Below are 12,598 nucleotides of genomic sequence, written 5' to 3' on the forward strand. Positions count from 1 at the left end.
TCATTACCAAACTATTATCATCACTATTATTACACTACCACTATTACTTACAACTACGATTATTACTACTGCTACTACTACTATTACTGCTATTATCTATCGTGCATGCTTCATATAGACGTGAACGAACACTCGCGAACGAACTAGAAAGAGAGAGAAAGAAAGCCTAAGTCTACTATCTCCTTTTCTTCTTTCTTTTTGTTCTTTTTTCGTTGAACGTTCATCCTGGCCCTCCCCCGAATTCTGACCGAATCCACGTCAACGTCACGCACGAACGCGCACGCACACGTGCAACTCGAACGAACGCCAGACGAACAGCACGCTGCCGTTGGTGCAAAGGGCGCTGCTGCACAATGAGGGACAGTCGGCCGGCGGCCACCACGACAGTGCTAGTCCTAACAAACCCGGTTTCAAAAACAAGATCTTCCAAGCTTTCGGCATACATTCGTCCTCCACGTAGGCGAGGAGACTACACCTTGCTCCGTTTCGCGCGTTTAGCTTTTATTTTATCTGCCACGTACAGTTGTCATTTCCACGACTTTGCACTCGACGTCATCGCATGCCGAGATACCGGTATTTCACCTTTCTTCAAAGTGATTGAAAAAGATACAGAGAGAGAGAGAGAGAGAGAGAGAGAGAGAGAGAGAGAGAGAGAGAGAGAGAGAGAGAGAGAGAGAGAGAGAGAGACAGGGGGGAGAGAGGGGGGAGGGAGGGAGGGAGGGAGGGGGAGAGAGAGAGAGAGAGAGAGAGAGAGAGAGAGAGAGAGAGAGAGAGAGGCAGAGAGGCAGAAAGACAGAGAGAGGGAGAAACTCGAAGAGTATAGACTTTGATTAACGAGTACTTGTCTAATGGAGATATGAATATAACTCTATATAAAATTTATATACCGACCATATAATATAAAGTAAAGATATTGATTGTTACTTTCATAAACGTGAGAATTGTCTTCAAGACTTGTTTCCTTGCTGTAGTCACTTTATATTGATATCAGAAGCGAAAAAAAATATATGCTCAAAATTCTTGTGAAATATGTTGGAATAAAAAGATATATTTACAACACATCTATGGAACAGATTTAAACGAACACTTTCCTTTTGCTCCAATAATTAATGAAAGGTCATAAGATAAAAGTAAGAAAATAAAAATGAAATTATAGTTAATAAATAAGTCACATGTTAATTTTAATTGTATATATTGAACACATGTTAATCTTATTGTTATTTTATTGCTAACTATTAGTCATTTACGGCTAACTTATTGAAACAAAAAGAAAATTTTATGAATTTGTTCAATCAATTACAAGTATTTTCTTATGGACATATTTTTTTCGTTTGAAGCTGTATTGTTTGTGGCTGTGGAATTCTTGATTAGTGATGTCCAAGATAAGAAAATGTATATTTGAAATTTCTGCGTGCCATTTCTAAGGGCAGGTTGTTCCAATTCCTTGATAAGTTAACTGATAGTTAAATCATATGTATGTCTTTGTCTAACATGAAGGAAAAACAAAAACAAACATATGATTTAACTATCAGTTAACTTACCAAGAGGTTGGAACAACCGGCTCTAATCTTCATTACAATCTAAGATGCAACAGAAAATTAAGAGTTTTAAGATTAATCATTGTTACACTGGAATTGTACTTTGAAATTGAATATTGTTATCAATATTTCTTGATTAGATATTAAATAAATAATATTAAACTAATATTTAATTAAATATCAAATGGATTGAACATTAAATTTTGAATATTGAAAGACTTAAGAGTAGATGGTTGTAAATAAGAAAGATTGCACTCTTGTTTTTGCTTAAATGCGGTATCTTGAGGTTTAAAGAGATCTTTTCAAAAATCTTTTCAAAGATCTTTCTATTCTTTGTTATATGAAAGTAAAATTGTTTGCTTGATGAAATTTACTTAGAATTATTAAGGATTTATAAACAATATGAAAAATGAGAAGAAAATGTTAAATTAAATTTCGAATAATATACTAGGTAGATTTTATATTAGATCTTTAAAATGAAAAGATTCAGAGGCAAGGAAAGATGTCACAGTAAAAACTGGAAATTGTCAAGATTATTCCTTATAGAATATAGATAAATTTAATTAAGTATATAGATAAATTTTGTGCGCGCGCATATGTTTGTGATTTAAAGCTATAGATTATGCAGGGTGTTTTAGACCACCCGGGTCACCCGATTTTTTCGTAAACGCGACATTTTAAAGAAAAATGTTTCAGACAAAAGTTGTAGGGCTTCAAAGATTTTTCCATCAATTAATTTGAACAACTTTTGTCTGAAACATTTTTTTATTTGCCTAATGTTTTTGAGATATTTAAGGATAGCTTGGTAACTTTTTTAATATTTAACTTATGATAACTCGCTAACTGTTTGTCGAGATAAAAAATGGTATTAGACTTTTCTATTCTACTTGGTCTCAAGAATATATTGGTACAATAATGCTCTATTTTTTGCTAATTTATCGATCTTTCGAAATTCTAAAATCATCAAATTAACAAAAGTCAGGGCGCTATTGTAACAATATATTCTTGAGACCAAATAGAATAGAAAAGTCTAGTATCATTTTTTTATCCCGACAAACAGTTAGCGAGATATCGTAAGTTATTGAATATTGAAAAAGTTACCAAGTTATCCTTAAATATCTCAAAAAATATTAGGCAAATAAAAAATGTTTCAGACAAAAGTTGTTCAAATTAATTGGTGGAAAAAGATGATATAATAAAAAATTGAAGCTTCTATTTAAGATTTTTATGTTGATCTTGACTGGGCTTTTCAACGTTATCCCAAAGTCAAATTTATAGCATCAGTAAATAGATTATTTGAAGCCCTACAACTTTTGTCTGAAACATTTTTCTCTAAAATGTCGCGTTTACGAAAACATCGGGTGACCTGGGTGGTCTGAAAGACCCTGTATGTTTATTAGATTATAAATGAAATTATATATCATTCACCATAGCAAGATTTTCTTCAAGCGAGAAACATTTCTTTTTTATATAAAACATATGACTAAGAGCAAAACTGAAGAAATTGTTTGGTCAAATTGATTTAACAAGTACTCAAGAATTAAAGTGCATTCTCTTTCTCATTGTTTTACTTCCTCTTTTATAAAAAAATAAATAAATAAAATGTTACTGCTAAATATTAAAAATCTTACAATAGCGCAATACAAGTATCGAAAAAGTATTTACTTCTTGCGTGAACACAAGTATCCGAGTATCATTGTAAAATACCGTTTTCCTGTGAGATCTCTTTGATTATCGATATGTAATAACGCGGGCATTTCGCATTTTATTCGGGAAACTTTATTATTTAATACATACATTATTACACACTGTAAGATTCTACTTGTCGATTTTCAAGCGGCGTTGAAAGGGACAATCGGCGTGAAATCGGTCTTTGATAACATTAGTGTGCGATAAGACTTTCATTTTATTTCTTATTTTATTCCTCAACAATTTTCCGACGAATTGGTACGTTTGATCGCATCATGGAGTAATCACGTTTTATAACTTTATTTATAATATAAAATAATTTCTATTATTAGTTTATTAATAATATAAATTTAATTAAAATTTATACTATATAATAATTTTATTCTTGCTGGGAAAGGTTATTAATTTGCAGTAAGAAACGCTGCAAAAATAAATATAGGAACGTACGAGAAAAGAAAAAAAATCAGATGATACATGTATAAAAGACAAGAAGGGATACATTGAACATTTGTTGTATTAATATGAAAGACTGACATTTCTGGTTGATAGTTTCTTTCAATAGCGACTTTGCTTATCGTCGTTATTCTTCGCAACTTTCGAAATAGCGTAATGAAAAATACAGCCTTATTGATCGCTTCTAGTTGCGACCTGTGATATAATACTGTTTTAACTGTATCTTGATTCAAGAATTGAGATTCAAGATTCGCGGAGGGAGAGAAGAGAGAGAGAGAGAGGGAGAGAGAGAGAGAGAGAGAGAGAGAGAGAGAGAGAGAGAGAGAGAGAGAGAGAGAGAGAATGTATGTATTTATATGTGTTTCATATTTTCGTTATTGTATTGATCGTTTTTTGCTTCTTGTTTTGTTTTACGGAAACGACGGTAAACGACTTAGTTCTCTTGCATTTCGTTTAGTTTGCTTTGGACGACTTGTGGAAAACTCTTGGGATGCTAAAAAACGTTTGAAAGTTTATGAATGTTTACACATTATATATCGGTATATGTATACATCTATGGAATATATATTACAGCAATATTACAGCACTATTTATCTGATGACCTTCATGGCAGTCTACATGTTAATAATTGTAAATGAAACTATAAATAGAATACTATTAGATCAGTTTTGTCGCGAATTTAGGTCGTTCAAAATGAGTTTTACTAATGCAATTTGTGCCGAAATTTTTGTTTGTATTGCGTGCAACATGCATCCAATGCGGAACTATGAAACTTTCTTAAATAGATCTATCTAAGATGAAATAACGATGACTTCATCACGAAATGACGATTTCATGATGAAATAATTTATTTTTCTTCTCATCTTTTCTCTTCCAGATACATTTCAAGTATCTTTACCTCTTCCTTTCTTTTTTTTCATAAAATTTATTAAAACTACGCGCATATATACACACATATATACACTGCTCAAAAGAATTATGGCATAGATAATTTATTGTCGAAAATTGGCCAACTTTGACTGGCGATTATTTCGCGAAAAATTATTGTAGATTAATGATTTTTTTTTTTTTTTCAAAATGAAGCTTGAAGTCTCTACTTTAAAAATATATCTTCATTTTTTGCATGCGATGCATCCATACCTCTGTAACTCCTGACATCTGAAGGCATATTTGGTATACTGAAAATCGCAAAGTTTGACGGAATACACGGACATGGACAATTTTTTTTTCAAGGACGCCGTTTGTATCATCATAAAGTTCAAATCTTCCCCTTCAATTTGAAGAAAAAATGGAATCGCTACAATTTTTTTTCGCAGAGTTACAGCCCTTCAGAAATCATACGGAGCCGTGGAGAACACGGAGAGAGTTTGTTTGCCGATGGTAGGAATGTTGGCTGTGGTTAAAACACGAGCCAGGAGCTAAAAAACATGCGCGCGTGCTTGCATGCGTATGTCAATAAACACTTTTGCCGTTGCTCCACTATGATTTTCAGTCATTTAATCCGCCGGCCGGTACTTGGCCCGAAGGTCAGAAACGATATTTTTGAAGAGCTATAACTTTGCGAAAAAAAATTATAGCGACTCCATTTTTTTTCAAATTGAAGGGGAAGATTTGAACTTTATGATGATACAAACGGCGTCCTTGAAAAAAAAATTGTCCATGTCCGTGTATTCTGTCAAACTTTGCAATTTTCAGTATATCAAACATACCCTCAGATGTCAGGGGTTACAGGAGTAGGGGTGCATCATATGCAAAAAATGAAGATACATTCTTAAAGTAGAGACTTCAAGCTTCATTTTGAAAAAAAATCATTAGTCTACAATAATTTTTCGCGAAGTAATTGCCAGTCAAAGTTGGCCAATTTTCGGCAATAAATTATTTACGCCATAATTCTTTTAAGCAATGTATATGCATATTGATTAGAAGTACTATGTAAGTAGTGAGCAGCTTTGCTTAACTATATTAACGTAATATAGATTCGCAAAGATAATGTTCGGAACTACCACTCGAAAGAAATCGCTCTAAAGAAAAAAATCTGGTAATTATTTTGTACAAAGGACGCAGCTCCAAATTTTGTCTTTGATATATGTTGGCAAAAACATTGCCCTTTGGATACTTTTGAAAAGGTTTTAATTAGCGTTCATTGTTGTAGTTTGAAATTAAATATTTTAAGAAATGTAAGTCTAAATATATAAGATCTACATAATGTATTATTTAAAATTAAATATAACATTTTCTTATTTTTCATACTTTTGAAGTATATAATTTTGTAAGTGGTGCAGAAGGGGGGTGAGTGACTTCATCCGAACATGTATATATATTATTTTATATGCACACATATTCGTTTTTTATAAACTCCTTACGCTATTTATTTTTTAACATATACAGTATCAGAAAACTTTATCGTATTTATCAAATTTTTTGTTCGTAGATTTTCAATAAACAAAAATTTTGAATCCTTGTATCTTTAATAATTTTGAATCCTTAATAATTTTAAGTAAATTTTACCGAATGATTTCACTTTTATATAACTTTTTATATACTTATATATATAAAGAATAATTCTTTTGAAATGATCTCTTTAAATCTCAAGATTCCATATTACACCTATGCAAAAACGTAAGTTCTGATTGGTGCAAAAGAATGCTTTGAAAAGTTATTAACGAAAGAAGTTTTTGTAATTATTCAGTTTAAGGGAGTCAGTTTGAATGATTTGACATATGTTATTGAGATGCTTTTATTAAATAATCTTCAAAAAAGTTGAACTGTCGTTAATTATTTATTGGAAAGTTGTAAGTAAACAATTTGATAAATACGATGTAGTTTTCTGATACTGTATATATTAAAAAATAAAAGTAATGTAAGGAGTTTATGAAAAATGTGTGCATGAATGTATGTGCATGTAAAATAGTGTGTATGTATGCTCAGGTGAAGCCACTCAATCCTTCTGTACCATGTGTACAAATAATTAAATCAAATCAAGCTTATATTACTAACAGTAACTACTTAACAGTAACTACTTAACAATATATATACATGTACAATACATGCAGGGTTCTCAAAAAGTCTTCGAACGATAAAATATCTCGAAAACAATTAGTTTTAGGAAAAAATGTTTCAGGCACAAGTTGTAAGGTTTAAAACCTTATGATCTATTTACTGATCTTATCAGTTTGACCTTGGCTAGCGTCAACAAGGTCAGGGCAAAGTCACCTTGAACTTTTCAAATGAAACGCCCTCCTTTTTTCGGCATATTCTTATAACGTATTTCAAGAGCTTTCCAAAACACTACAACAAAGTATTTTTTTGTTAAGTACATCCCGAGTTATGAAGCTTCAAAGTTACAGTACCGTCGGTATTAGCATTACCCAAGGTGTACCGCGTGGAGGTTGCACGATCGGATTTACACCTCTTGTGTGTGTGTGTGCGTGCGTGCGTGCGTACGTGCGTGCGTGCGTGCGTGCGTACGTGATCTACACACACACACACACACACACATACAAGAGGTGTAAATCCGATCGTGCAACCTCCACGCGGTACACCTTGGGTAATGCTAATGCCGACGGTACTGTAACTTTGAAGCTTCATAACTCGGGATGTGCTTAACAAAAAAATACTTTGTTGTAGTGTTTTGGAAAGCTCTTGAAATACGTTATAAGAATATGCCGAAAAAAGGAGGGCGTTTCATTTGAAAAGTTCAAGGTGACTTTGCCCTGACCTTGTTGACGCTAGCCAAGGTCAAACTGATAAGATCAGTAAATAGATTATTTTAAACCTTACAACTTTTGCCTGAAACATTCTTTCAAAAACTGATTGTTTTCGAGATATTTTATCGTTCGAAGACTTTTTGAAAACCTTGTATACATGTTAACAATACATATACATGTTTTACATATATACATCTATTTTTTATAAACTTTACACTGTCTATTTTTTAATGTATATAATGTCGGAAAATTACATTATATGTATGAAACTTTTTTTATTTATGACTTTTTAATAAATAATCAATAATAGCTAAAATCTTTTGAATATTATAAGAGGAATACCAGAGATTGCCTCCTCCCATTTTGTTAAATTTAATATATTTTAATACTACTTTTCCACTAATAAATAATAAAGTGATTTGATGCAATTCTCAAGCATTTACAAAAACACTACAGTTTAGAGTTTCCCGTGTGCCATATACAGGGTGCACGATTTATCTGAAGACATTGAAATATCTCGAGAACTATGCATTGGATAAAAAAAAGTGGTTAGTGAAAGTTGTTAGTCTCGAAGGGGGACATCCAATGATACCAAACTCGACCTCCCACCCCACCCCCTGGGGGTGGGGGTTGGGGGCAACTTTGAAATCTTAAATGGAAACCCCATTTTTTATTGCAGATGCGGATTCTACGCCACAAAATACGTAAATTTTGTCTGAAACTTTTTTTTGATTCGTTATAGATGGCGCTGTAATCGCAAAAAATTATATTTTCCGCAATTCTCCAGAAATGATCATTGGATTGAGAAATAAAAAATACCTGTTCAATATTTTTAAAGAACATAATAAAAGTTATCCCCCCCCCCATCCTCTCGGGGTAGGGTGGATGGTAACGTTCAAATCTCTAATGGGAACCCGAATCGAAGAGGGAACTGCTCGACGCGCCACTGTGGGTGTATGGCGAACTACGGCTTATTATAAAAGGCAGTGCAATGCTATCTATCACGAATGAAAAAAATTGTTTCAATAAAAATTTCACGTACAATCTAATTCTGCAATGAAAAATGTGGGTCCCCATTTGAAATTTGAACGTTATCACCCACCCTACCCCGAGAGGATGGGGGGGGAATAACTTTTATTATGTTCTTTAAAAATATTGAACAGGTATTTTTTATTTCTCAATCCAATGATCATTTCTGGAGAATTGCGGAAAATATAATTTTTTGCGATTACAGCGCCATCTATCACGAATCAAAAAAAAAGTTTCGGACAAAATTTACGTATTTTGTGGCGTAGAATCCGTATCTGCAATAAAAAATGGCGGTTTCCATTTAAGATTTCAAAGTTGCCCCCAACCCCCACCCCCAGGGGGTGGGGTGGGAGGTCGAGTTTGGTATCATTGGATGTCCCCCTTCGAGACTAACAACTTTCACTAACCACTTTTTTTTATCCAATGCATAGTTCTCGAGATATTTCAATGTCTTCAGATAAATCGTGCACCCTGTATATATACTAAGTTGTAAAAATAGATTTCCAACGAGTAGTAGTTGTCGAGGTGGTAAGGCGATTATTTAGTATGCTAGAACTCTACATGTTATGGGTTTGAGTCTTGCTTTTTTTTAATTTTCTTTTCATCTACAGTAAAGTACAATATTATATAATATATTTTTATTATTGAAAACATAAAAAATAATTTATTTTATTTAGCATTTATTTGTCATGCAACAAATAAATTTTAATTTATTTTCCACTTTTGTCACATTTTTATTTCTGTACATTGTATTTATATCAACGGATTTTAAATACTTTCGTCTATAGAAAGTGTTCTAGTTAATAAGAAGATTTGTTATTATGTTGTTCTGCTGCACATCTAATTACGAATTTGTTTTGTCTGTGAGCCTACTAGATGTTGGAATGTTAAGCCATCAATTACTTTTGAGTAAAACAAGAACTAATACTTGCAATGATTGCAATAGAGAATAGTGTACAGAGCGATTTTTTAAATTGCAAGAGCCTAGTATTAGAAGCATCAGTGAAAAACATAGCAAATAAATGTTATGTAAACAAAATAAATTATTTTTTATTATGTTTTCAATAATAAAATTATATTGTATAATATTGTGCTTTACTATAGATTAAAAAAGAATTAAAAATAGCAAGATTCAAACTCACAACCGCCACAACGCCACAATGTATACAATTCCATTATACCAACCAATTGTTTTATCACTTCGGTCACTGCTGCTTGTTGGAAATCTATCTTTACAACTTGGTACATTTGGCACACGGAAAACTTTAAACTCATTTTTCTTGTAAATGTTTGAAAATTGCATCGAATCACTTCACGATTAATTAGTGGGAGGGTAGTATTGGAATATATATCAAATTTGGCAAAAGGGGGCAAAATGGCAGAGCAATCTCTGATATTTCCCTTGTTAGAGGACCTCAACAATATAGGTCAAAATTGAGATTAAGTTCACTGGGACTGATTAAATTAAATAATTACCAAAACTTCTTTAGTTAATAACTTCTCAAGGCACAATAAATGTAAAAACTTTTTGAAAAATATTCAGATGATATCCTTAATATATTTCAAAGACAAAGGTGATTGGAGCTGGTTTCCTTACAGGGGCATTTAATAAAAATCTAATGAGGAGGTCTGTTAACAGTTGTAAAGATTCTTCATAAATGGGAAGAGAATGGTACATACATACATATGCACACACATACACTTACATTATATGGCTAAAAAGTATCGTTATATATATACATATTTTCTAATATATATTTTGATATTTTTCGCTTTTGATACATGTGCCGCAAGAAGTTTTATTCCTTGAATTTGTAAAGCGATATATATTTTATGTATCCTATAGCAGATATTTACAGTAATTCAAAACGGAATAAGTTATCTTTATTGAGTTTACGACATAATACGCTTTTTCGTGCAGATTCTTCAAATGCAATACGTCTCTCTCTAGTAGTTAGCAAATTATTAAAACTTTACTGCTTGTTATTAGATATTTTAATAATTCCTGGTAATAAATTATCAATTTTCAGTAATTTTTACATAGCAATGTGCGTGCGTGCGTACGTGCGTGTACGTGTGCGAGTGCGTGTGCGTGTGTGTGTGCGTGCGCGCGCATATATACACGTATATTACTGTATATTGATATAATACAATGTAACACATCGTGTTGTGCGTGTACACAATATATATCGCATCGTTTTGTCATTACTGGTTTTAAGTGACTGTCACCAACCTTAGTTAATTTAATTTATAGTTAAGCCGAACTATTAAAATTGTGAACATGGAAACTAAATATTTGCCCTTTTTCGAGAAATTTACTGAATTGGTGTACACTGGTACAATGAATTAAAATATATTTTCTTTCACTCTAATTTATTATACCAATATATTAGTTTAGGAAGCTTTTCGAAAAAGAGCAAACTATAAATACAAATTGTCATTAGAAGTGAGAAGATTATGTTCTCTTCTTACTTCATAACTTGTATTTCTGAAAATAGTTATTATTATATACCGAAATTATTATATACCGAATAATATGGAATGATACAAACAACAAACAAAAAATTGAAGTTAAACATTAAAATATCCATAGGAGTTGGTGAAAGTCATTCTTATGTCCATTTCTAGTAATATCGATTAAACTTTAATTTGAATTTAAGGCTGTTCAGATAAAGACTTGAACTTAGATTAAAGTTTAATTTATGTTAGAAATGGGCATTAATCCTCCACATTTTATATGGCATCAGATGTTTGGATGATGATTTAATGGGTAGTAATAAACACACACACACACACACACACATACACACACACACACACACACGTACACATTTTTATTAATTGTACAGAGAAAGAAAAGAAAATATATGTACTTTTGAATGAAGAAAGGAAAAAGGAGAGGAAAGCCACAGCGTCGGCCGTATCTGTCTCTCGCGAAGATCTCAATGTATTGTAAAAAAAGAAAAAGAGGGAAAGAGAAAAAAGTAAAAAGAAATTAGTGTTTCTACAGTTGAATTTTACACTGCGAAACACCTTATATATGAATTTTAGCTTCGATTGAAAGCGAAAATAATAAGCGAATTTTATATGTTATATAAATACCGACTATCATTTTCAACATTTTCTTAGGTAGAAATAATTTGTATTACGAATTAATGATAATTTTATCTTCGAATAAATTAACGATAGAGAAATATAAAAAGGGAACGAAGGAGGTAGTGCCTTTGAGACTTTATATATAATAGTGAATGATAAATAAATTATTTTCAAGCAGGAACTTCGCAGTTCATATGATCTTTTGAATCCACCTGCGACGTTTCGATGTTATCATAGCCACTTATTACAGCTCGTTCATTACATGCGTATCATTTTAAGGCATTGCGATCTGAAGAGTAATCCGAGTTAACTCCCGCTTGCGTTTCTCTTGCGAGAAGATATCGAGGTCAAATTAATTGCTCGCGTTTGAGATGAAATTTTTTATTTTGTGAAAAACGCACATGACGTTCTTTTGTGATTTATAGACTGCGAATTAAGTTTTTGAGAGAGTAATGCTTTAGGATTGCATTCAAAACGTTCACAATCGAAGGGAAATATGTTTGATCCCGGATCCTGCGTATATTTTCGCAATTAGAATTAATAAGCAGATTCTCTTGTATTGTAATTATAATAGTGTGCGATGTAACATTTACAGAATTACGGAAATTGCTTCATATACGAAGATTTTTGTCGAATTATACATATGTATACATGTACACACATATATACAACATTTATATTCACTCATTCATGTATCTATCATTTATGTATATTATACTATTTGTTCTTTGTAGATAGCATCGATGTAAGAATATTTGGACGGATATATATTATTAATTTAGGCAAAAGGAACAAATGTACAAATTTGTACATTTTTACAATAAGAGGAAAGTTACGATATTTCAGATAATTCGACATGCACATACACATACACACACACACACACACATATGTATTTTGTGTATATATTATAATACATTTATAACTTATAATAAATTGACATAGCAAATTTTTTCAAAAGTTTTCAAAAATTTTTAGCAAAAGATCCTATTTCAATCGGTTGTAAATACTCCAGCACGAACTAGTACAATACTGAATATATTCGAAGAAGCTGTGGAAAAATCTGAAATACCGTAATCCTTCCCT

At 32.0% G+C, this 12,598-nt stretch overlaps 1 protein-coding gene across 11 annotated transcripts in view; it reads left to right on the forward strand.

The window, feature by feature from the left end:
* Klc (kinesin light chain) overlaps positions 1-12,598 on the forward strand; it is an 82,920-nt gene that overhangs the window by 27,152 nt on the left and 43,170 nt on the right. For 4 of the 11 annotated variants that reach the window (XM_025301269.1, XM_025301266.1, XM_025301291.1 and 1 more), the window contains one exon: positions 311-631. The exons of the other annotated variants lie outside the window; for them this stretch is intronic. In XM_025301269.1, coding sequence (XP_025157054.1) covers positions 311-460 — 150 coding nt within the window. In that variant the 3' untranslated portion in view covers positions 461-631. Of the gene's footprint in view, positions 1-310; positions 632-12,598 lie in introns of those variants that run through there. 11 annotated transcript variants of the gene reach the window in all.

Source organism: Harpegnathos saltator, unplaced genomic scaffold (genome assembly GCF_003227715.2).
Source record: "Harpegnathos saltator strain DR-91 unplaced genomic scaffold, Hsal_v8.6 scaffold112, whole genome shotgun sequence".
Taxonomy (NCBI): domain Eukaryota; kingdom Metazoa; phylum Arthropoda; class Insecta; order Hymenoptera; family Formicidae; genus Harpegnathos; species Harpegnathos saltator.